We start from the raw sequence: 25,101 nt of genomic DNA, 5'->3' as shown, positions 1-25,101 counted from the left end.
GAATAATAATGAAGTTTGTTTCCTCTCGGCTCTGTGTGTGTGTGTGTGTGTGTGTGTGTGTGTGTGTGTGTGTGTGTGTGTGTGTGTGTGTGTGTGTGTGTGTGTGTGTGTGTGTTCTCTCCAGTTCCTGTGTGGCTGTAGTTCAGTAGCTTCTCCTCCTCGAGCTCCTCTGAAGGTAAAATCTGGTCAAACATTTCAAACTTCTCCGTCATTAAACCTTCATCTCTTCACCTCCGTCTTCCTTCTGTTTCCCCGTCGACATGCTCATTTTTATTTATTATTTCACTCATTTTCTGTTTGAAATGAAGTTAAACTTGGGTCACGTGATATAAATATGTACTGTGGTATTCTACTTCTGCTTTTTTTAAACTGTGTTTACTGCCCTCTGGTGGTACAAACGAAGAACTTCAACAAAGTGGTTTGTTTTAATAAAAGTAATGCTTTAGTTTCAGTTTGCGTGTCATTGACTTATAAGACAGTACATGGTATATGAGTTCAATTAAATCCTTTTCATCTGGGGTTTTTTCATTCAGGTCCAAATCCGCTGAGTCGGCAAAATCAAAACTTTATTTTTAGTTAGAGGGAAAAGGTCTGTGTCAGGAAGAGTGCTCATTGTTCGTGTGTGTGTGTGTGTGTGTGTGTGTGTGTGTGTGTGTGTGTGTGTGTGTGTGTGTGTGTGTGTGTGTGTGTGTGTGTGTGTGTGTGTGTGTGTGTGTGTGTGTGTGTGTGTGTGTGTGTGTGTTCCAGGGGGCAGAGACCAGGAAGCGCTCTCCCACACTCAGCAGTCAGTTCAAGAGATCTCTGGAGTTGCTGATGAGGACTCTGGGTGTGTGTCAGCCGTTCTTCGTCCGCTGCATCAAACCCAACGAATACAAGAAGCCCATGGTGAGTCTCTGAAGCGGTCGTTTGGACGGGGGGGGGGGGGGCGGCTCGGGGGCCTGAGGCTGAAGTACTGAGGTACTGATGTTTGTAGAACGATGTCTGGTGACAGTGGTGGAAGGTGTTGAGGTTCCTCAGTGTTTATATACTCACTTTGAATCAATGATGAAGTCATTCAGTGTGTGTGTGTGTGTGTGTGTGTGTGTGTGTGTGTGTGTGTGTGTGTGTGCAGCTGTTTGACCGTGAGCTGTGCGTGCGCCAGTTGAGGTACTCAGGTATGATGGAGACCATCAGGATCCGCCGTGCCGGTTACCCCATCCGCTACACCTTCGTGGAGTTCGTGGACCGCTACCGGGTGTTGATGCCGGGAGTCAAACCGGCTTACAAACAGGTGGAGCAGCACTCCGACTTCCCAGACACCATCACATGATCAAATCCAATGACTACCACTCTGAAACGTGGAAGTTACATTACTAGTTACTGGAAATATAAAGTAATTACTTGATAAATGAATGCATGATTTATCATATTTTCTCTGAGGCTCTATAATCTGATGTTAGAGGAGGAAGAGGCTCTATAATCTCATGTTAGCTGAAGGTGATATTCACAATGTAATCTATATTCTGTTATTTAATGTTTTCGTCATGAAAACAAGATCAGATGTGATTTTACTGGAGGTGAAATGAGAGTTTCAGTCCCTCAGAAAAGAGAAAAGACGAACATGATGATGTTTTTCTTTCCTTTCCAGACGGCGCCTCACATGTCTGTTTAGTGTGAAGCTCTTTTCCCACAATGCATCAGCAGCACTGTTTTCCTTGGACTGGACATGTTATGGTTTCTCCTTCCGCGTTAACGTGCGTGTGTGTGTGTGCGTGCGTGCGTGCGTGCGTGCGTGCGTGTGTGTGTGTGTGTGTGTGTGGGTGTGTGTGTGTGTGTGTGTGTGTGTGTGTGTGTGTGTGTGTGTGTGTGTGTGTGTGTGTGTGTGTGTGTGTGTGTGTGTGCAGGAGGACCTGAGGGGAACCTGCCAGAGGATTGCTGAGGCCGTACTCGGCAGAGACGACGACTGGCAGATGGGAAAGACCAAGATCTTCCTCAAGGTCTCCGTTTGCACCTCCTTTGTTTCTGTCGCTCCGTCACCAGACGGGAGCAGAGAAAAGTGGGAAGTAGAGCAACATGCAGAGAGAAAACTGGATCTGCTCTCTGACTTCAGCGTCTTTTACTGGAGTTTTAAACAAAGAAAGATAAAGACAGAATATTTTAAAACTCGTCGCTGCTGCACCGCAGCAAAACATCCCCCTTTAAGAAACATATAGAAACGCTATGCAAAAACACTTTAGTAAACTAATGCATGTAACAATGCGGTATAGTTTTAATTTCGTCTCCATGGCAACAGACGCTGATCTCCTTTGATCTCCTCCACGAGGAGCCTCTCTCATCCACTCTGTATGGGACCGTTTTTCACAGTATTTAGATTTATTCCTAAATGTTTCGCCGTTAACGACCCAAAATCTGCTGGACTGGTCCTTGATGATGACAAATCATCACTGAAGATTTCATGTAATTCAGGTTAATAGTTTTTGTGAGAAATTGTTCAAATACATACAAGCAATAAATGAATAAATACACGCAAACAAAAAGAGAAGTGTCGGCCCCAACCCTCGCTGAAGGTCACGAATCACAGAACGACACTAAAACCTCGTCATTAAAACAAACAGTGTTCTTGGAAAGTCTAACTGAATATCCTCACACAGCTGTTTGGTTGAGGCCTTACGGCTCCGCAGGAAGGAGGGAGTTCAGGAGGTTAACCCGGGGGGGGGGGGGGGGGGGGGGGGGGGGTCAGTGCCCACACTTCCCCGACAGGAAGCAGTCAGAGGACAAGCGAGTGGTCGATAAACCTTCTTCATGAAATCAGCCACATTGAAGGATAATGGGGGAGGACATGTTGTAACACACACACACACACACACACACACACACACACACACACACACACACACACACACACGGTCAGGGTTGTGCAGGGTGGACACAAACGCAGAGTCAGCCAGTTCTGTAAAAAACAGGTTTATTGCAATTAAAAGTCCAAGGAACACGAGGACGACGGCAAGAGGCGAGACAAGTTGACCAGGAGACAAGACATGTTGACGAGACGACCCGACAAGGACAACAGAGGGAGAGGAGTTTAAATACACACACACACACACACACACACACACATGAACAATGAGCACTCTTCCTGACACAGACCTTTTCCCTCTAACTAAAAATAAAGTTTTGATTTTGCCGACTCAGCGGATTTGGACCTGAATGAAAAAACTCCAGATGAAAAAGATTTAATTGAACTCATATACCATGTACTGTCTTATAAGTCAATGACACGCAAACTGAAACTAAAGCATTACTTTTATTAAAACAAACCATTATTTCATCTTGACGAAGTGAATGTTGTAGTCTAATCTCAGCCAATGATAAAATAAGAGTGGAGCCACTACTGACCCCTGCGGAACACCACAGAAGAAAACAAGAGGACAATCTTTGTTCAATAATTCTGATTGTTTTTCCCTCTGAAATTAACTTTCAAAATAATCTGTGATCATTTATAAGTTGGTGAGAGTACATTCCTAAGAGATACTGTGAATGTTGATGACATTAGTGACATTAAATCAGCTTTTCTCTGGAGTTTAACATTTTTCCCAGTGGGAAGTTCCCAGTGGGAAGTTCCCAGTTCAGCGGCATGAGGATGTATTTTTCCTTCTCTGAGGCGGGAGCTGTTTGTGGCTTTCTGATTGGTTTAACTGGACTTTGTGATCAGATTGTTAAAAGACGCTTTCCACGCTTCACGTCTCTGTGCCTGTTTGTGCAGGATCACCACGACATGCTGCTGGAGATCGAGAGGGACAAGGCCATCACAGATAAAGTCATCCTCATCCAGAAGGTGGTGCGCGGTTTCAAAGACAGGTCGGTGTTTCACGCTGCCTCCTCTGCCGATGCTGAAAATAAGTCAGAAACGTACCGACCGAACTCTCCTGGTTCTCCAGGTCCAACTTCCTGAGGATGAGGAAGTCAGCTGTGCTGATCCAGAAGACCTGGAGAGGTTATCAGTGTCGGAAGAACTACGGAGCTGTAAGCATCATCTCCCCGCAGACGGGAGCTGGAACGTCAGAGTGAGCCTGGGATTAGTGGAGCGTCTCACTCTAACTCTTCTTCTTCTTCTGCCTTCAGATGCGAGCGGGTTTCTCTCGCCTTCAGGCGCTGGTCCGCTCCAGGAAGTTGTGTGCGTCGTACCATGTGGCCCGTCAGCGAATCACGGCCTTCCAGGGCCGCTGCCGGGGCTTCCTGGTGCGCCGGGCGTTCAGGCACCGGCTGTGGGCCGTGATCACCATCCAGGCCTACACCAGAGGAATGATCGCCCGCCGGCTCTACAAGAGGCTGAAAGGAGAGGTAGTCGCTCTGCCTGCTGCTCGCTGCTGCTCTGCCTGCTGCTCTGCAGTCTTTCACTCCGTCCTCCAATTCTGTTGAAATGTTCAGTTCAGGTCTTTCAGTTCTAGTCTTCAGGCTTCAGGTCGTCACACCGCAGCGAGTTCGAGGCTCCAGGTTTGGATTCAGTCCAGATGAACTAGAATAACTCTTGAGTTCAATGTGTTCTCTTCGGGTCTCTGCAGTACCGCCGGAGGCTGGAGGCTGAGAAGATGCGACTGGCTGAAGAAACCAAACTGAGGAACCAGATGTCTGCCAAGAGAGCGAAGGCCGAGGCGGAGAAGAAACATCAGGTTGGTGCTCCAGTGCGCTGCACCTTGTTTTGAAGAAACCTCAAGAAAACCCAAAGAGCCGACATTCAGCTCCAACCTGCTTTCTGTTTACTTTGCTGTTCAGGAGCGTCTGGCTCAGCTGGCCAAAGAGGACGCTGAGCGGGAGAAGAAGGAGAAGGAGGAGGCCCGGAGGAAGAAGGAGATGGTGGAGCAGATGGAGAAGGCCCGGCAGGAGCCCGTCAACGACTCCGACATGGTGGACAAGATGTTCGGCTTCCTGGGGACGACCAGCTCCTTCCCGGGGCAGGAGGGACAAGCGCCGGCGGGTTTCGAGGTGAAAGCTGGGAAGCTTTAAACCGTGAGCTGTGAGACGCAGTCATCTGAGTGGCGATGTGTCCTCCTCTGCAGGACCTGGAGCGGAGCCACCATGAGCTGGTGGAGGAGGACCTGGACGAGGCTCTTCCTCTTCCCGAGGATGACGAGGAGGAGGATTTGTCCGAGTACAAGTTCGCCAAGTTTGCTGCCACCTACTTCCAGGGCGCCACCACACACACTTACGTCCGGCGGCCTCTCAAGCAGCCGCTGCTGTTCCACGACGACGAGGGCGATCAGCTGGTAGGTCACAGCTGACCTTTGACCTCCACAGGGTGCGTCCAGCTGATCCAGTATTGTAGTTGGTCAGAAAGACGCTCAGGTCAGTGGAGAGGCGGTACGCGTCTCGTGGACAAATCAGATATGGACACATAGCGGCCCTCGTCTCCCAATTCTAATGATCCCTGATTCCTAAATATTGATTTTAATGCTGTTTTTAACAGTTCCCAATAGAAATACTTTGAAATTACTGCATTACTGGCTTTATTTCAGATTAAAAACAAATTCATTCAGTTTGGGTAAAAATAGAGAAATGAAATGAGTCTTTTTCAGTAAATCAGCTGCTATAATGAATCTCTGTGTGAGATTCGCTCCCTGATTCACTTTCTCACACGTTTCTTCCTGTTCACAACATTTAGTGTGTCCTATGTGGGATTATCAAAGTTCTATCCTATCGCATCGCATCGCATCCAATCGCATCGCATCGCATCGGATCGTATCATATCATATCATATTGTATCAAATCGTATGGCATTGTATCGTGTCGCATCGCATCACATCACATCATATCGTATCGCATCGTATCGTATCAAATCGGATCGCATTGTATCATATCGTGTCGCATCGCATCGCATCGCATCGCATCACATCGTATCGGATCGCATCACATCGCATCACATCGTATCGTATTTTATCAAATCGTGTCGCATCACATCACATCCTATCACATCCTATCACATCCTATCACATCCTATCACATCCTATCGCATCATATCGTATCTTGTCTTGTCTTCTATGTTGTGTCAGAATCATTGAGCAACCTTTCACAACAGTGAAGAAGGAAGTAACACCATGCTGAGAGTCTTTAAGCTGTGGTTGGTGAAAAATGTGCAATTTTCTGTCTTGAAAAAGTTTTTATAGGAGTAACTGGAGTATTTCGGTGACCTCTGAAAGGTCAACAGACATTTACTGGTCATTTTTTTCGCATTTAACCTAAAACTCTTAAAGAATAAAGTGATGATTTTCTGGATGCGTCCTTTCTCTGTCGTCTCCCAGGCGGCCCTGGCTGTCTGGATCACTGTGCTGAGGTTCATGGGAGACCTGCCAGAGCCCAAATATCACACGGCCATCAGCGACGGCAGCGAGAAGATTCCTGTCATGACCAAAATCTACGAGACGCTGGGAAAGAAAACCTACAAGAGAGAACTGCAGGCTCTGCAGGGGGAGGGGGAGGTGAGGGGGGGGGGGGGGGGGGTAAGGAGGAGGGGGGGGGGTAAGGAGGAGGAGGAGGGAGAGGAGAAATAATTTCACACTTAAGTTTATACCGTTATACTTGAAATGTGTGCACAGTATTTATATATATATATAGAGAGCGAGAGAGAGAGAGAGAGAGAATGTATTTATTTATTTATTTATTGTGACATGCCGTTTAGGAAATTATTCTTTGAGTATGTGGAATGAGGCTTTTTTAAATTTTGAATGAAGCCTTGAATATTTTGAATGAACTTTCGTGAACATTCGGAAGATGTGAGACATCAAATAAGAATGTTTTCACGTTTGTTTGTTTTTAAAGCAGAACGTTTAGATGTTCCTCTTCATCATCGTCTTCATCATCGTCATCATGTTTCTCCCTCCAGACGCCTCAGTCTGACAGCCACAAGAAAAACAGCGTGCGACACAAACTGGTGTCTCTCACCCTGAAGAAGAAGTCAAAGATCACGGAGGAGGTGAGACGGAGGAAGAGGGAGGAAAAGGAAGGAAGAGGGAGGCAGAGGGAGGAAGAGGAAGGAAGAGGGAGGCAGAGGGAGGAAGAGGAAGGAAGAGGGAGGAAGAGGGAGGAAGAGGGGGGCAGAGGGAGGAAGGGGGGGCAGAAGGAGGAAGAGGGGGGCAGAGGGAGGCAGATGGAGGAAGAGGGAGGAAGAAGAAGGAAGAGGGAGGAAGGGGGAGGAAGAGGGGGGCAGAGGGAGGAAGAGGGAGGATGAAGAAGGAAGAGGGAGGAAGAGGGAGGCAGAGGGAGGAAGAGGAAGGAAGAGGGGGGCAGAGGGAGGAAGGGGGGGCAGAAGGAGGAAGAGGGGGGCAGAGGGAGGCAGATGGAGGAAGAGGGAGGAAGAAGAAGGAAGAGGGAGGAAGGGGGAGGAAGAGGGGGGCAGAGGGAGGAAGAGGGAGGATGAAGAAGGAAGAGGGAGGAAGAGGGAGGCAGAGGGAGGAAGAGGAAGGAAGAGGGAGGAAGGGGGGGCAGAAGGAGGAAGAGGGGGGCAGAGGGAGGCAGATGGAGGAAGAGGGAGGAAGAAGAAGGAAGAGGGAGGAAGAGGGGGGCAGAGGGAGGAAGAGGGAGGATGAAGGAGGAAGAGGGGGCAGAGGGAGGCAGAGGGGGGCAGAGGGAGGAAGAGGGAGGCAGATGGAGGAAGGGGGAGGAAGAGGGAGGAAGAGGGGGGCAGAGGGAGGAAGAAGGAGGATGAAGGAGGAAGAGGGGGGCAGACAGTGTCTCTGGTGGAGTTTCTGCTTCGTTCTTGTCAAAAGAGTCACAACGGGACTTTTTCAGGTTGCCAAGCGCCTGAACGACGGTGAGTACGGTCTCCATGGCAACAGCATGCTGGAGGATCGACCAACGTCCAACCTGGAAAAGCTTCACTTCATCATCGGCAACGGGATCCTGAGGCCGGGGCTGAGGTAAACAAACAAACAAACAAACAAACTCCACTTCAACACTTTACTTACAAGATGAAAGTGAGAGGATATGAAGATGATGATGATGATCAGAGATTTCGGTGTTGGCAGATTTCTGGAGATATCATGAGCAGAACAGAGGCTGGAGTGTAGAGGTCAGCTGGATATGAGCAAAGGCTAAAGGGTTCTGCAGTGTAGAGCTCCAGCTGCACGTGTTGAGCTGGACTCAGACTGAGGCCCTGGAGGTTCCATGGTGTCACATGGATGCAGAAGTTTCCCGTGTGCATGGGAACCTTAAGAACGACGGGGAGAACAGAGATGGTTTCTGTTTGTGTGGACGGAGAGATCAAGATACGGATATGAGGAGCAGCATGTTTACAGTTTCAGCTGCAGTTCATTGTTAAAAAATACCTTGAATCGCGTTTTAGAATATTTTGTTCTGTTTACTGTATTGGGGTTTTTGTTTGTATTTCTAGTGGTCATATCCTCCTGTTCTCCTCCTCCTCCTGTTCACCTCCTCCTCCTGTTCTCCTCCTCCTGTTCTCCTCCTCCTCCTGTTCTCCTCCTGTTCACCTCCTCCTCCTGTTCTCCTCCTCCTCCTGTTCTCCTCCTGTTCACCTCCTCCTCCTGTTCTCCTCCTCCTGTTCTCCTCCTCCTCCTCCTGTTCTCCTCCTCCTCCTGTTCACCTCCTCCTCCTGGTCTCCTGTTCACATCCTCCTCCTGTTCTCCTCCTGTTCACCTCCTCCTCCTGTTCTCCTCTTCCTCCTGTTCCTCCTGTTCTCCTCCTGTTCACCTCCTCCTCCTGTTCTCCTCCTGTTCACCTCCTCCTTCTGTTCTCCTCCTCCTCCTGTTCCTCCTGTTCTCCTCCTCCTCTCCTCCTCCTCCTGTTCTCCTCCTCCTCCTGGTCTGGTCGCTCCAGGAACCTTCAGTATTCTAAGGTTCTAGCTCCTCCTTGATTTTCTCTCCATTTGAATATTGGATCATAGGAGCTGCATTCAGAATCTGCTGTGTCTGTGTGAGCTGGACTGGCTCCGCCCACACATGCCCATCTTGGGAAGAGGAGGAAGTACTTCCTCTCGTGGTGCCATGTGCCAGAGCAGAGCTGCCTAATTGTGGGAGGAGTCAAAGGGAGAGCCTACCTTGATTGGGATTGGCTAAACCCCCGATGACACTATATAGGGTTTGATTCCTGATTGGCTGGTTGGAGCAACACACTTTTTAAAACCTGAAACAAGCCAGGGAGAGAGAGGACAGACTGTCTTCACTTCTGGGACGTCAGTCCAGGTATGGGGACGAGTAGTACTGCTGGAAAACCTTTAGGAAGTGGATTCTGCATTTTATGAGGTCTTTAATCTAGATTTGTGTCGATGTCACGTCTTTGTAGACGTGGTAAAAATGTGATGTGTGCGTGCATGTGTGTGTGTGCGTGTGTGTGTGTGTGTGTGTGTGTGTGTGTGTGTGTGTGTGTGTGTGTGTGTGTGTGTGTGTGTGTGTGTGTGTGTGTGCGTGGTGTGATCTTTGTGTGTTTCAGGGACGAGATCTACTGTCAGATCTGTAAGCAGCTGAGTCAGAACCCGTCAAAGAGTTCTCATGCTCGCGGCTGGATCCTCGTCTCGTTGTGCGTCGGCTGCTTCGCTCCTTCAGACAAATTCGTCAAGGTCGGGACCTTTAAGTTGAAAAACCTTGAAACGAGATCACATCTTGATGTACTGAGACAAATGAGAAGAAGGGTATAAATGATTTCCTGTCGCAGTACCTGAGGAACTTCATCAGCAGCGGGCCGCCGGGTTACGCCCCCTACTGTGAGGAGCGGCTGAGGAGAACCTTTGTGAACGGGACCAGAACCCAGCCTCCGTCCTGGCTGGAGCTGCAGGTACAGACCCAGCAGCACTGGTTTACTGTCATCAGCATGAAGATCTGCCTGGTCTGATGGACCTGCTGACACAGTCTGTCCTGCTGACACAGTCTGACCTGCTGACACAGTCTGACCTGCTGACAGTCTGACACAGTCTGTCCTGCTGACACAGTCTGTCACAGTCTGACCTGCTGACACAGTCTGTCACAGTCTGACCTGCTGACACAGTCTGTCCTGCTGACACAGTCTGTCCTGCTGACACAGTCTGTCCTGCTGACACAGTCTGTCCTGCTGACAGTCTGACACAGACTGACCTGCTGACACAGTCTGTCACAGTCTGACCTGCTGACACAGACTGACCTGCTGACACAGTCTGACAGTGAGAAGGGTTCTTTGTGTTCAGTCTTTTCCTTTTGTATCACTCAAGTCTTAAAACTTTATAACGTTACGCCTCTCCACTTCCTCCTCACTACTTCTTCCTCTCTTCTTCCTCTCTACTTCCTCCTCTCCACTTCCTCCTCTCCACTTCCTCCTCACTACTTCCTCCTCACTACTTCCTCCTCACTACTTCCTCCTCACCACTTCCTCCTCTCCACTTCCTCCTCTCCACTTCCTCCTCACTACTTCCTCCTCACTACTTCTTCCTCACTACTTCTTCCTCTCTACTTCCTCCTCACTACTTCCTCCTCACTACTTCCTACTCACTACTTCTTCCTCACTACTTCCTCCTCACTACTTCCTCCTCTCCACTTCCTCCTCACTACTTCCTCCTCAATACTTCCTAGTCACTACTTCTTCCTCTATACTTCCTCCTCACTACTTTCTCCTCACTACTTCCTCCTCACTACTTCTTCCTCACTACTTCCTCCTCACCACTTCCTCCTCTCCACTTCCTCCTCACTACTTCCTCCTCACTACTTCTTCCTCACTACTTCTTCCTCTCTACTTCCTCCTCACTACTTCCTCCTCACTACTTCCTCCTCTCTACTTCCTCCTCACTACTTCTTCCTCACTACTTCCTCCTCACCACTTCCTCCTCTCCACTTCCTCCTCACTACTTTCTCCTCTCTACTTCCTCCTCACCACTTCCTCCTCTCCACTTCCTCCTCACTACTTCCTCCTCTCTACTTCCTCCTCACTACTTCCTCCTCACTACTTCCTCCTCACTACTTCTTCCTCTCTACTTCCTCCTCACTACTTCCTCCTCACTACTTCCTCCTCTCGACTTCCTCCTCACTACTTCCTCCTCACTACTTCCTCCTCTCTTCCTCCTCTCTACTTCCTCCTCACTACTTCTTCCTCTCTACTTCCTCCTCACTACTTCCTCCTCTCTACTTCCTCCTCACTACTTCTTCCTCTCTACTTCCTCCTCACTACTTCTTCCTCTCTACTTCTTCCTCTCTACTTCCTCCTCACTACTTCCTCCTCACTACTTCCTACTCACTACTTCTTCCTCACTACTTCCTCCTCACTACTTCCTCCTCTCCACTTCCTCCTCACTACTTCCTCCTCACTACTTTCTCCTCACTACTTCCTCCTCACTACTTCTTCCTCACTACTTCCTCCTCACCACTTCCTCCTCTCCACTTCCTCCTCACTACTTCCTCCTCACTACTTCCTCCTCACTACTTCTTCCTCACTACTTCTTCCTCTCTACTTCCTCCTCACTACTTCCTCCTCACTACTTCCTCCTCACTACTTCCTCCTCTCTACTTCCTCCTCACTACTTCTTCCTCACTACTTCCTCCTCACCACTTCCTCCTCTCCACTTCCTCCTCACTACTTCCTCCTCTCTACTTCCTCCTCACCACTTCCTCCTCTCCACTTCCTCCTCACTACTTCCTCCTCTCTACTTCCTCCTCACTACTTCCTCCTCACTACTTCTTCCTCACTACTTCTTCCTCTCTACTTCCTCCTCACTACTTCCTCCTCTCGACTTCCTCCTCACTACTTCCTCCTCACTACTTCCTCCTCTCTTCCTCCTCTCTACTTCCTCCTCACTACTTCTTCCTCTCTACTTCCTCCTCACTACTTCCTCCTCTCTTCCTCCTCTCTACTTCCTCCTCACTACTTCTTCCTCTCTACTTCCTCCTCACTACTTCCTCCTCACTACTTCCTCCTCACTACTTCCTCCTCTCTACTTCCTCCTCACTACTTCCTCCTCTCTTCCTCCTCACTACTTCCTCCTCACTACTTCCTCCTCTCTTTTTCTCCAAACCAAACGGTTTTTCCCAGAAGAGACTCGGGTCTAGATCAAACAGGAGAACGTGAACACGCCTTAAGAAAAGTTTATTCTGTTTTACTATGCAGTACTATAACGCTACAGGATAATAACGTTTCTGGGATTTTTGATGGCAGGTTTAGATTTAGGCCTGGGGCACTAAAAGCAAAACACAGGAACTCTGTGGAAAACATCCCTCACTGTGAGCGTCAGACATTTATTCTGGAAATACTAATGAAGTATTTTACTTTCTATCAGCAGAAAGCGTCTCCTGCCTGTTGGGTTGTCAAGAACTGTAATATTCTCGCCTCCAATGAGCTTCACAAGCTGATTCAGCCTTGTTGATTTGTTACTGGATGTTTTCTGAGTCAGACGTGGCTCAGTGACCTCAGAGTGTGTGATCCGTCAGTGTGCTCCACCTCCAGGCCACCAAATCCAAGAAGCCCGTCATGCTGCCGGTGACCTTCATGGACGGGACGACCAAAACTCTGCTGACGGACTCGGCCACCACGGCCAAGGAGCTCTGCAACGCGCTGTCAGACAAGATCAACCTGAGGGACCGCTTCGGCTTCTCGCTGTACATCGCACTGTTTGACAAGGTGGGAACACACACACACACACACACACACACACACACACACACACACACACACACACACACACACCCGAGGGACCCATCAGCACCTGCAGGTCCTGTCAGCATCAGCCTTTCGTTTGGTTTGCTGATGGTTTATCAGGATGACCTTTGACCTTTGACCTCTTTGACCTTTGACCTGGTAAAGTTATAAAGCGTCTCTCTGCAGGTTTCCTCTCTCGGCAGCGGGAACGACCACGTGATGGACGCCGTGTCGCAGTGTGAGCAGTATGCCAAGGAGCAGGGCGCCCAGGAGAGGAACGCCCCCTGGAGGCTGTTCTTCAGGAAGGAGATCTTCACGCCGTGGCACAGCCCCACCGAGGACCAGGTCGCCACCAACCTCATCTACCAGCAGATCGTCAGAGGAGTCAAGTTCGGAGAATATCGCTGCGACAGGGTGACGCTCTCCACTCGCTGCTCTCTCCTTGAAACAAAACCATTTAGTCTCCAGAAAGTAGAACTATATTCTTCAAATAGTCCATAACATGCTCTATAATCTGATGTTAGAGGAGGAAGATGCTCTATGATCTGATGTTAGAGGAGGAATATGCTCTATAATCTGATGTTAGAGGAGGAAGATGCTCTATGATCTGATGTTAGAGGAGGAATATGCTCTATGATCTGATGTTAGAGGAGGAAGATGCTCTATAATCTGGTGTAAAAGGAGGAAGATGCTCTATAGTCTGATTTAGAGGAGGAAGATGCTCTATGATCTAATGTTAGAGGAGGGATATGCTCTATAATCTGATGTAAAAGGAGGAAGATGCTCTATAGTCTGATTTAGAGGAGGAAGATGCTCTATAATCTACTGTTAGATGAGGATGGTGCTCTATACTCTGATGTTAGGGGAGGATTGTGCTCTATAATCTGATGTAAAAGGAGGAAAATGCTCAATATTCTACAGTTAGAGGAGGAAGATGCTCTATTATCTGATTTGGAGGAGGAATATGCTCTATAATCTGATGTTAGTGGAGGAAGACGCTCTATAATCTGATGTTAGTGGAGGAAGACGCTCTATGATCTGATGTTAGAGGAGGAAGATGCTCTATGATCTGATGTAAAGGGAGAAAGGTGCTCTATAATCTACTGTTAGAGGAGGAAGATACTCTGTAATCTGATTTAGAGGAGGAATATGCTCTATAATCTGATGTTAGAGGAGGAAGATGCTCTATGATCTGATGTAAAAGGAGGAAGATACTCTATAATCTGATTTAGAGGAGGAAGATGCTCTATGATCTGATGTAAAAGGAGGAATATGCTCTATAATCTACTGTGAGAGGAGGAAGATGCTCTATAATCTGACGTTGGTTTTTCTTGAAAGTAACAGATTCATGAACTAATGACGAGATAGAACACGCAGATATAAATCAGCTGATAAATTACCAACATGGAGAATGCTAAGCATGCTAATGCTAACCATAGCACAGGGTGGATACAGGCTAATGCTGATGCTACTTCCAGTGGAACAGGTCTCATGTTGCTATCAGGTAGACCGAGTCCTCCTCCAGTCAACAGGAGCTCAGTGAACCAGTAACTGTGGTTCACTGTTGCTCTGCTGGTTTCTGCAGGACGACCTTGCTGAACTTGCCTCACAGCAGTACTACATCGACTACGGGTCGGAGATCCTCCTGGAGCGCCTGCTCAGCCTCATCCCCTCCTACATCCCCGACAGGGAGATCAGCAGCGCCAAGACGGTGGAGAAGTGGGCTCATCTCATCATGGCGGCGCACAAGAAGGTGCAGCTCAGACCCTCGGGGAGCGGCGACTTCAGTCTGACGGGTTTTTTATTAAAGACTCAGCGAGACAAACGCCTTTCTGCTCACGGGAAGAATCACTGGCTGCATTTCTAGATTCAACTAAAGTCAAATAGAAGCACAAGTGGAGGATCTGGGTTTGTTCCAGTTTATTAGATTTTCCACCACGAATGTTCATTACTGCCACCTCCTGGTAGTCATTGGTAGTTCCCACCGCTCTGTAAGAGAGAGAGAGAGAGAGAGAATAAGAGAAAGAAAGAAAGAAAGAAAGAAAGAAAGAAAGAAAGAAAGAAAGAAAGCTTGATGTTTTCTTGCACCAGAACAAACCAACACATTTTAATTTCCTGGTTTTATTTCTCATTTGCAGGTTTTTACTTTTCAGATTAAATTCAGTTTATCGTCGCCGAACTTCAGAAAACGTTTCCCACCGAGTGAAATTCTGTCTCTGACCACAGAAACTTTAAAATAGCAGATATATATAAAACAGCTTTAAAAGAAAAGATGTACGATATGTAAACAAAGAGTAGAGCAACATAAAGTAAAGAAGTATTTATATACAAATACAGCTGGGGTGTGGGTAAAAGCAGAATACACACTGTACACAGAAGTACTAGTAAAAATCATGATGAAGGTTTGTGTTATGTCTCTTTCTCTTTCTCTTCCTCCTCCTCCTCCTCCTCCTCCTCTTCCTCCTCCGCTTCCTCCTCTTCCTCTTCCTCCTCCTCCTCCTCCTCTTCCTCGGCTCAGGGCATCTACACCCAGAAGAGGTTCGATTCCCAGAAGGTGAAGGAGGAAGTGGTGGACTTTGCTCGCCACAAGTGGCCGCTGCTCTTCTCTCGCTTCTACGAAGCCTTCAAGTTCTCTGGTGAGTCACAACAACAACAACAAAACAACAAAACAGCAACAAAACAACAACAACAACAACAGAACGTACAGAAGAATTCATGATTTTTTCTTGTTCTTGTTCTTCTTCTTCTTCTTCTTCTTCTTCTTCTTCTTCTTCTTCTTCTTCAATACAAAATGATTCATCGAGATAAATGGCCAGAGTATATAAGTACAAAGAAAATTAAAGTAACTAAACTTTAAACCACTAGAGGGTGTATTGAGTCACAATAATCTATCATCAGTCCAGTAACAACAATCGACTGAAGATGCAGGAAGGAAACGTTGATAGCTGCTCCATGAATAAACTGAATACCAGAAGACATCAGTAATGTTCTCAGAGGTTCCTCTGAGAACATTACTGACGTATTAATCACTGGTTCTTCTTCTCGGTCACTTGTTTTGACCTCCGTCGGCGACGTGTTGTTCACGGAGTCCAGTCTCTCGCCCCTCAGGTCCCAGTCTGCCTAAAAATGACCTGATCGTCGCGGTGAACTGGACTGGAGTTTATTTTGTGGACGAGCAGGAGCAGGTCCTCCTGGAGCTCTCCTTCCCAGAGATCACCGCGGTGTCCAGCAGCAGGTGAGGAGGCCGGTGGGTCCGGCCGGTCGGCTGGGCGAGGAGGCGGGCTGACCGCTGGGTGTGTTGTTCCTCAGAGGGGGGAAGCTGCAGGGCCAGAGCTTCACGCTGGCGACCATCAAAGGAGACGAGTTCACCTTCACCTCCAACAACGCCGAGGACATCCGCGACCTGGTGGTCACCTTCCTGGAGGGCCTGAGGAGCCGCTCCAAGTTCGTGGTGGCGCTGCAGGACAACCTCAACCCCGGTGAGTCCCGGGAAGCGCCCACCGACACCAGCGGCTCCCCGCAGCCCGGGTCATGTTGGTTCTCCTCCGCAGGCGATGAGGAGTCAACGTTCCTCAGCTTCCTGAAGGGAGACCTCATCGTGCTGGACCAGGACTCCGGGGAGCAGGTCCTCACCTCCGGCTGGGCGCACGGCATCAACGAACGGACCAATCAGAGGGGAGACTTCCCGGCCGACTGCGTCTACGTTCTGCCCTCCATGACCCGGCCGCAGCAGGACGTGGTGGTGAGCGACGGACGCATCAGAACGGTTCAGAACCTTCACAGTACCCTTCTGTAGAACCTCCAGGTCATCAGGGTCTGGAACCTTTAACCCCCGGGGAGTCACTTCCTGAGCCTTTCACAATAATATACTTTATCTTCTTTTCATTTTATATATGGTATTTCTATTTATTTTGAATATTTTACAAAAAAGAGACAATAATGTTAGTACTAATAATACCACAGGAAAAATTATATTTATAATCACAACAATCATAGCAAACAAAAATAACAATAATAATATCAATCATCAATAATAATAAAGTATTTTTAATGTCTGAAAAGCAGTAGGGAACTTCTTTTCTTCTTAATTATCTATTGAGGTTAATTAACATTCTATTTACACACAAAGTCTTTTTCTCTCTTGGCTAAAAAAAGCTTTTAAAAAAGCCTAAAATGGGGAAAACCAACTAAACCAACTAAACTAACTAAACCAACTAAACTAACTAAAAACCATATGAAATGAGAAAAAAACCTGCTAACAGAGCTTTTTTAAAACGTTCCTAAAATGAGCCGTTAAAGCTTCAAAATGAAGAACAAACACGCAAAACTGTTGTAAAAAAGAAAATAGTGAAAAACTTGATCAACTTCATAAATGCAACACAAGACGGTTTATGTTCAGAGATCAAAAAAATAGACAAAACAAAACATAAATATACATTATATATATTTAAAAACAAACAAAAATCAATACATATCATTAGTTAGTTAGTTTGTTTGTTTGTTTCTGAGCGTATAAAACTTCCCACGAGCGTCTGTAACGTCTCCATTACCCTCGGTCCACCAGGCGCTGGTCACCATGACGCCTGACCAGCGCCAGCAGTCCGTCCGAGTCTCTCAGGTCGTCCTGCCGGAGACGGAAGGCCGAGTGAAGCCGTACACTCTGGAGGAGTTCTCCTACGACTACTTCAGGTACACACACACACACACACACACACACACACACACACACACACACACACATACACACACACAGTGTGACCTTGCTCTCCGTGCAGGCCTCCTCCCAAACACACCCTGAGCAGGGTGATGGTGACGAAGACCCGGGGGAAGGACCGGATGTGGAGCTGCAGCCGGGAGCCGCTCAGGCTGCCGCTGCTGAAGAAGGTGTTGAACCACGAGGATCTGGCTCAGGACGCCTGCATGGCCTTCATCGATATCCTTCATCCCTCGCTCAGTGTGTCTGTCTCATGTCTCCGTTGTTGCTGGACTCCCGGTTCGATTCCTTGACCCCGAGCCGTCACCCATGATGAAGTACATGGGCGACTACCCGTCCAAACGCACGCGCTCCGTCAACGAGTTGACGGACCAGATCTTCGAGGCGGCGCTGAAGGCCGAGCCGCTGAAGGACGAGAGCTACTGTCAGATCGTCAAGCAGCTCACCGACAACCACGTCAAGTGTGTGACGAACGTTCAACAGCGTCTACTGCAGAAGACTGGAATGTTCCCAGAATGCTTTGCAGTATTTCCTGGTTTCCTGTTCAAACCTGAACCAGTGTGTGTGTGTGTGTGTGTGTGTGTGTGTGTGTGTGTGTGTGTGTGTGTGTGTGTGTGTGTGTGCAGGTACAGTGAGGAGAAGGGCTGGGAGCTGCTGTGGCTCTGCACTGGTCTCTTCCCTCCCAGCAACGCTCTGCTGCCTCACATCCAGCGTTTCCTCCAGTCCAGGAAACTCCACCCACTGGCCGCCGACTGCATGCAGAGGCTGCACAAGGCCCTACGGTACGGGTCAGCCGGGTCGGAGGTCAGGGGTCAAAAGTCAGGGATTAGAGGTCAGCCGGGTCAGAGGTGGAGGAGTTTACTGATAAAACTACAGATGTTACAGGATGAGATGGTTTGGACTGACGATGAGGAGAAGTGGTGGACAGGATGGATGAAGGAGAGGAGGAGGAGAGGAGGAGGAGAGGAAGAGGAGGAAGAGTAGGAGGGGAAGATGTCCTCTCACTTCATCTCATCCTTCTCTCTACTTCCTGTTGAGCAGGAACGGATCCAGGAAGTATCCTCCTCACCTGGTGGAGGTTGAGGCCATCCAACACAAAACCACACAGATCTTCCACAAGGTGTACTTCCCCGACGACACCGATGAGGTGACACACACACACACACACACACACACACACACACACACACACACACACACACACACACACACACACACACACACACACAGCTAAAGTCACACTGCTGTTGTCGTACTGCTGACTGGACAACGGGTGTCCGTGCGTGTGTGTGTGTGTGTGTGTGTGTGTGTGTGTGTGTGTGTGTGTGTGTGTGTGTGTGTGTGTGTGTGTGTGTGTGTGTGTGTGTGTGTGTGTCCAGGCCTTCGAGGTGGAGTCCAGCACTAAAGCCAAGGATTTCTGTCACAACATTTCCACTCGTCTGCTGCTCAAGTCTGCCGAAGGCTTCAGCCTCTTCGTCAAGATCTCAGACAAGGTCAGAGGTCAAAGCTTGTTATTGTTTGTTTGTTTGTTTGTTTGTTTTTTTATCTGAGAACTTTAGAAGCAAAACTGACACAGAGTTTGTCACATGGCTCCGTCTCCATGGAAATGAGGAGAAGGCAACTTTCTGAAACGCTGCTACTGCGCATGCACACAACGATAGTGACTTGTTCTGTTACTACAAAATAAAAAAACTAGCTACAAAACTGAACATCCTGACCGTGTGTGTGTGTGTGTGTGTGTGTGTGTGTGTGTGTGTGTGTGTGTGTGTGTGTGTGTGTGTGTGTGTGTGTGTGTGTGTGTGTGTTGCAGGTGATCAGTGTACCTGAGGGAGATTTCTTCTTTGACTTCGTCCGTCATTTAACCGACTGGATCAAGAAATCTCGTCCAGCTAAAGACGGTTTGTTTTTAAATTCTGCAGTGAAAACAACAAGATAGACGACAGACAGAACAATAATATCTGATATTCTCCACTATCGGAGGTTTCAGACCTTTAAGATTGAGATTAATGAAACGTTTTGTAGAGAAAATCCAGCTCCGTTATTCAGGACCCGTCACGGTTCTCCTTCCTTCCTCTGCTCAGGAATCGTACCGTCGCTCACCTACCAGGTCTTCTTCATGAAGAAACTCTGGACCAGCACCGTTCCTGGGAAGGACTCCTTCGCCGACTCCATCTTCCACTACTACCAGGTCGGATCACACTCCTGATGTCAGGTCGCCAGGTTCAGAATAAAGATTAGACGTAAAAAAAGCATTTGTCCCAAATGAACCTGCTGTGAGTCTGTCGGTACCCGTCTCTCCCTCCTGGAGTCGGGTTTTCAGTCTTTCCAATGTGTATTTGATGGATTTTCACATACTTTTCTTCTTCTTCTCTCCTGCCGTTGATCAGGAGCTGCCCAAATACTTACGTGGTTATCACAAGTGCTCACGAGAAGAAGTTTTCCAGCTGGCAGCTTTAATCTACCGGGTGAAGTTCGAGGACGATAAATCTCACTTTCCTACGATTCCCAAGATGCTTCGAGAGCTGGTCCCTCAGGACCTGATCCGCCAAATGTCCCCCGACGACTGGAAGAGGGTAAACTGGACAACACGGACGAGTCCCGGGGACAAGAACCTAACGTCACTAATGCTGTGTGTGTGTGTGTGTGTGTGTGTGTGTGTGTGTGTGTGTGTGTGTGTGTGTGTGTGTGTGTGTGTGTGTGTGTGTGTGTGTGTGTGTGTGTGTGTGTGTGTGTGTGTGTGTGTGTGTGTGTGTGTGTGTGTGTGTGTGTGTGTGTGAAGTCTGTGGTGGCGTACTTCAACAAGCAGGCGGGTAAATCCAGAGAAGAAGCCAAACTGATGTTCCTGAAGGTCATCTACAAATGGCCGACCTTTGGCTCTGCTTTCTTTGAGGTCAAGGTAAACACACCAGAGCCTGTCACTTCCTGTTTGTGTTCATCACTTCCTGTTTGTTGTCCATCGCTTCCTGTTTGTTGTCCATAGTTTCTTGTCTGGTCCATCACTTCCTGTCTTTTATGACTTCCACTTTGTGTCCATCACTTCCTGTTTGTGTCCATCACTTCCAGTCTGATTCATAACTTCCTGTTTGTTTCCATCACTTCCTGTTTGTGTTCATCACTTCCTGTGCTTTATTACGTCCTGTTTGTGTCCATAACTTCCTGTTTGTTTCCATCACTTCCTGTTTGTGTCCATCACTTCCTGTGCTTTATTACTTCCTGTTTGTGTCCATAACTTCCTGTTTGTTTCCATCACTTCCTGTTTGTGTCCATCACTTCCTGTGCTTTATTACTTCCTGTTTGTGTCCATAACTTCCTGTTTGTTTCCATCACTTCCTGTTTGTGTCCATCACTTCCTGTGCTTTATTACTTCCTGTTTGTGTCCATAACTTCCTGTTTGTTTCCATCACTTGATGTTTGTGTCCATCACTTCCTGTGCTTTATTACTTCCTGTTTGTGTCCATAACTTCCTGTTTGTTTCCATCACTTCCTGTTTGTGTCCATCACTTCCTGTGCTTTATTACTTCCTGTTTGTGTCCATAACTTCCTGTTTGTTTCCATCACTTCCTGTTTGTGTCCATCACTTCCTGTGCTTTATTACTTCCTGTTTGTTTCCATCATTCCTGTTTGTGTCCATCACTTCGTGTACTTTATTACTTCCTGTTTGTGTCCATCACTTCCTGTTTGTGTCCATAACGTCCTGTTTGTTTCCATCACTTCCTGTTTGTGTCCATCACTTCCTGTGCTTTATTACTTCCTGTTTGTGTCCATCACTTCCTGTGCTTTATTACTTCCTGTTTGTGTCCATAACTTCCTGTTTGTTTCCATCACTTCCTGTTTGTGTCCATCACTTCCTGTGCTTTATTACTTCCTGTTTGTGTCCATAACTTCCTGTTTGTTTCCATCACTTCCTGTTTATGTCCATCACTTCCTGTGCTTTATTACTTCCTGTTTGTGTCCATAATTTCCTGTTTGTGTCCATCACTTCCTGTTTGTGTCCATCACTTCCTGTGCTTTATTACTTCCTGTTTGTGTCCATAACTTCCTGTTTGTTTTCATCACTTCCTGTTTGTGTCCATCACTTCCTGTGCTTTATTACTTCCTGTTTGTGTCCATCACTTCCTGTTTGTGTCCATAACGTCCTGTTTGTTTCCATCACTTCCTGTTTGTGTCCATCACTTCCTGTGCTTTATTACTTCCTGTTTGTGTCCATCACTTCCTGTGCTTTATTACTTCCTGTTTGTGTCCATAACTTCCTGTTTGTTTCCATCACTTCCTGTTTGTGTCCATCACTTCCTGTGCTTTATTACTTCCTGTTTGTGTCCATAACTTCCTGTTTGTTTCCATCACTTCCTGTTTGTGTCCATCACTTCCTGTGCTTTATTACTTCCTGTTTGTGTCCATCACTTCCTGTGCTTTATTACTTCCTGTTTGTGTCCATAACTTCCTGTTTGTTTCCATCACTTCCTGTTTGTGTCCATCACTTCCTGTGCTTTATTACTTCCTGTTTGTGTCCATCACTTCCTGTTTGTGTCCATAACGTCCTGTTTGTTTCCATCACTTCCTGTTTGTGTCCATCACTTCCTGTGCTTTATTACTTCCTGTTTGTTTCCATCATTCCTGTTTGTGTCCATCACTTCGTGTTTGTTTCCATCACTTCCTGTTTGTGTCCATCACTTCCTGTGCTTTATTACTTCCTGTTTGTGTCCATAACTTCCTGTTTGTTTCCATCACTTGATGTTTGTGTCCATCACTTCCTGTGCTTTATTACTTCCTGTTTGTGTCCATAACTTCCTGTTTGTTTCCATCACTTCCTGTTTGTGTCCATCACTTCCTGTGCTTTATTACTTCCTGTTTGTGTCCATAACTTCCTGTTTGTTTCCATCACTTCCTGTTTGTGTCCATCACTTCCTGTGCTTTATTACTTCCTGTTTGTGTCCATCACTTCCTGTTTGTGTCCATAACGTCCTGTTTGTTTCCATCACTTCCTGTTTGTGTCCATCACTTCCTGTGCTTTATTACTTCCTGTTTGTTTCCATCACTTCCTGTTTATGTCCATCACTTCCTGTGCTTTATTACTTCCTGTTTGTGTCCATAATTTCCTGTTTGTGTCCATCACTTCCTGTTTGTGTCCATCACTTCCTGTGCTTTATTACTTCCTGTTTGTGTCCATAACTTCCTGTTTGTTTTCATCACTTCCTGTTTGTGTCCATCACTTCCTGTGCTTTATTACTTCCTGTTTGTGTCCATCACTTCCTGTTTGTGTCCATCACTTCCTGTTTGTGTCCATAACGTCCTGTTTGTTTCCATCACTTCCTGTTTGTGTCCATCACTTCCTGTGCTTTATTACTTCCTGTTTGTGTCCATCACTTCCTGTGCTTTATTACTTCCTGTTTGTGTCCATAACTTCCTGTTTGTTTCCATCACTTCCTGTTTGTGTCCATCACTTCCTGTGCTTTATTACTTCCTGTTTGTGTCCATAACTTCCTGTTTGTTTCCATCACTTCCTGTTTGTGTCCATCACTTCCTGTGCTTTATTACTTCCTGTTTGTGTCCATAACTTCCTGTTTGTTTCCATCACTTCCTGTTTGTGTCCATCACTTCCTGTTTATGTCCATCACTTCCTGTGCTATATTACTTCCTGTTTGTGTCTTGTTCATTCTTTCATTCATTCATTTCTTTTTCGTTTAAATATATTTTCATTCACGCTGAGCGTTCAAGAGCAACACGTACAAACTGTTTTTTTTCCAATGGCAACAACAACATACGTTGACTTTGTTTTGCACGTCGTTGTCATGACGATCAGAAGGTAAGTTAATGGTGAAACGACAATCAGACGTCGTAACAAACATCAGTTTGTTTTTCTTCAGCAAACAACGGAACCAAACTACCCAGAGATCCTGCTGATCGCCGTCAACAAGCACGGAGTCAGTCTGATCGACCCCAAGACCAAGGTCTGAGCAACAAGCCCCGCCCCCCGCCTGTCGCACGCCACGACACTCACCTCTGTGTGTGTGTGTGTGTGTGTGTGTGTGTGTGTGTGTGTGTGTGTGTGTGTGTGTGTGTGTGTGTGTGTGTGTGTGTGTGTGTGTGTGTGTGTGCAGGATGTCCTGATCACTCATCCCTTCACCAAGATCTCCAACTGGAGCAGCGGAAACACGTATTTCCACATCACCATCGGAAACCTGGTCAGAGGCAGCAAGCTGCTGTGTGAGACCTCACTGGTGGGAACACACACACACACACACACACACACACACACACACACACACACACACACACACACACACACACACACACACACACACACACACACACACACACACACGATGAAAATGATCTTTTTAAATGACTGATGCTGATCATTTTCATTGTGTTTGTGTGTGTGTGTGTGTGTGTGTGTGTGTGTGTGTGTGTGTGTGTGTGTGTGTGTGTGTGTTTGCAGGGCTACAAGATGGACGACCTCCTGACCTCCTACATCAGTCAGATGCTGACCACCATGAATAAGCAGCGCAGTGGGCGGGGCCAAAGCAAGTGAACTTCTTACTGGCGGGAGGCGGCCGAGCTCGTTCGGCTCCTGCGTCCGATTGGCCAGCACTGCAGCTGGGGGCGGACCTTCGCCCACCAGCTGTGGCGGATGAGCCGCAGTCCTTCCGCTAGCTCGGAAGGGTCAAAGGTCAGCGGGGGGAGTTGGGCTGCGAGCAGCGAGGACCCCGGCGAAGGCCCCAGCAACTATTACCAGTACAACCACGACGAAGACGAGCCCTCCAGTGAGGATGACTACCTGTGACTGGCGGCGGCGGCGCTGCGACCGCCTGATCCAGAGGAAGATCTCGCCACGAAGCCTCTCGTACAGAAACAGTAAACTACGACGATGAGAAACTTGATCCGATGGTTTGATCTTTTTAAAACTGGTTTGTGTTGAATCTGTTTCTGCCTCAGATCCCGCCCCTTTATTATTTATTGCCTTTCTTTTTTTTGTTGGTAACACTTCAGTTGTTTTTATACTAAAATCGTGTTTTATGTTCACGTCTTGTCTTTTGACAACATTACCCAGAATCCTCTGGGCTGCAGCCGCTCCCAGCCGGGGAGGTTTGAATAGTTTTCATTCTGGATCATAAAATTATTTAGTCGTAAAATCTGTGACATTATTCAGTCCAACTTTGATCTTTAATAGTCAAACGCTTGTCGTTTCATTTGTTCGTCTGTCGGCTGGGTTTTATAAATATCGTTGAATTTGTCTTGCAGTCCGTCCAAGTCTGAATGAAAAGGATTGAACTACCGTCTCAAAATAAAGAAGGCGAAATCTGCTCTCAACTTCTTCTTCACGTCTTCATTTCCTTTCATCACAAGACACAGCTGAGCCTTTAACAGCACCACAAACTAGAGCTACACTTAGTAGAGTGCAGACCTTCACCAACGCCACATTTGTTTGTAGAACCGAGTTAACATCAGTAGCATGTTAGCTGTTACCTCATATTGATGCTAACGAGCTTGTCAGGCAGCTACATCCCTGTGAAACACTGAGTAGGGAGCGTCTCCATGGCAACAGATGCTGATCTCCTTTGATCTCCATGAGGTGTCGCTCTCATCCACTTTGTATGGGACAGTTTTCAGTTTTTTGGGGTTTATTCAGAACGTTTAGCCGTTTACGTCCCAAAATCTGATCGCCTGGTCCTTGGATGATGATTTCATGTAATTCAGGTGAGTCGTTTCTGAGAAAAGTTGGAAAAAAACATACAAACCAACACATAAATACATACAGACGAAAACTGGACAGCTGATTTACACGTGTGCATGAGAAGAGGGAAACA

General features: G+C 47.3%; 1 protein-coding gene across 1 annotated transcript in view; it reads left to right on the top strand.

The window, feature by feature from the left end:
- LOC308107606 (unconventional myosin-VIIa-like) overlaps nucleotides 1-24,602 on the top strand; it is a gene marked incomplete at its 5' end in the record, with an annotated part of 42,231 nt that extends 17,629 nt beyond the window's left edge. The window contains 34 exons of the mRNA XM_080460022.1: nucleotides 748-885; nucleotides 1,112-1,270; nucleotides 1,884-1,976; nucleotides 3,743-3,837; nucleotides 3,918-4,002; nucleotides 4,102-4,320; nucleotides 4,542-4,649; nucleotides 4,753-4,962; nucleotides 5,037-5,243; nucleotides 6,276-6,452; nucleotides 6,857-6,946; nucleotides 7,762-7,889; nucleotides 9,418-9,544; nucleotides 9,640-9,759; nucleotides 12,388-12,561; nucleotides 12,766-12,993; nucleotides 14,165-14,332; nucleotides 15,098-15,215; nucleotides 15,688-15,814; nucleotides 15,889-16,058; nucleotides 16,131-16,321; nucleotides 17,144-17,268; nucleotides 17,355-17,535; nucleotides 17,612-17,754; nucleotides 17,920-18,075; nucleotides 18,335-18,440; nucleotides 18,673-18,786; nucleotides 19,104-19,191; nucleotides 19,375-19,481; nucleotides 19,681-19,866; nucleotides 20,073-20,189; nucleotides 23,158-23,241; nucleotides 23,392-23,511; nucleotides 23,733-24,602. Of these exons, the coding sequence (XP_080316148.1) occupies nucleotides 748-885; nucleotides 1,112-1,270; nucleotides 1,884-1,976; nucleotides 3,743-3,837; nucleotides 3,918-4,002; nucleotides 4,102-4,320; nucleotides 4,542-4,649; nucleotides 4,753-4,962; nucleotides 5,037-5,243; nucleotides 6,276-6,452; nucleotides 6,857-6,946; nucleotides 7,762-7,889; nucleotides 9,418-9,544; nucleotides 9,640-9,759; nucleotides 12,388-12,561; nucleotides 12,766-12,993; nucleotides 14,165-14,332; nucleotides 15,098-15,215; nucleotides 15,688-15,814; nucleotides 15,889-16,058; nucleotides 16,131-16,321; nucleotides 17,144-17,268; nucleotides 17,355-17,535; nucleotides 17,612-17,754; nucleotides 17,920-18,075; nucleotides 18,335-18,440; nucleotides 18,673-18,786; nucleotides 19,104-19,191; nucleotides 19,375-19,481; nucleotides 19,681-19,866; nucleotides 20,073-20,189; nucleotides 23,158-23,241; nucleotides 23,392-23,511; nucleotides 23,733-23,825 (4,752 nt within the window). The 3' untranslated portion in view covers nucleotides 23,826-24,602. The remainder of the gene's footprint in view (nucleotides 1-747; nucleotides 886-1,111; nucleotides 1,271-1,883; nucleotides 1,977-3,742; nucleotides 3,838-3,917; nucleotides 4,003-4,101; nucleotides 4,321-4,541; nucleotides 4,650-4,752; nucleotides 4,963-5,036; nucleotides 5,244-6,275; nucleotides 6,453-6,856; nucleotides 6,947-7,761; nucleotides 7,890-9,417; nucleotides 9,545-9,639; nucleotides 9,760-12,387; nucleotides 12,562-12,765; nucleotides 12,994-14,164; nucleotides 14,333-15,097; nucleotides 15,216-15,687; nucleotides 15,815-15,888; nucleotides 16,059-16,130; nucleotides 16,322-17,143; nucleotides 17,269-17,354; nucleotides 17,536-17,611; nucleotides 17,755-17,919; nucleotides 18,076-18,334; nucleotides 18,441-18,672; nucleotides 18,787-19,103; nucleotides 19,192-19,374; nucleotides 19,482-19,680; nucleotides 19,867-20,072; nucleotides 20,190-23,157; nucleotides 23,242-23,391; nucleotides 23,512-23,732) is intronic.
- Nucleotides 24,603-25,101: the final 499 nt, after the last annotated feature.

Source organism: Lipophrys pholis, assembly GCF_963383615.2.
Source record: "Lipophrys pholis genome assembly, chromosome: 3".
Classification (NCBI taxonomy): Eukaryota; Metazoa; Chordata; class Actinopteri; order Blenniiformes; family Blenniidae; genus Lipophrys; species Lipophrys pholis.
Note: the sequence above shows the minus strand (reverse complement) of the source record. Positions and strands in the feature narration are given on the sequence as shown.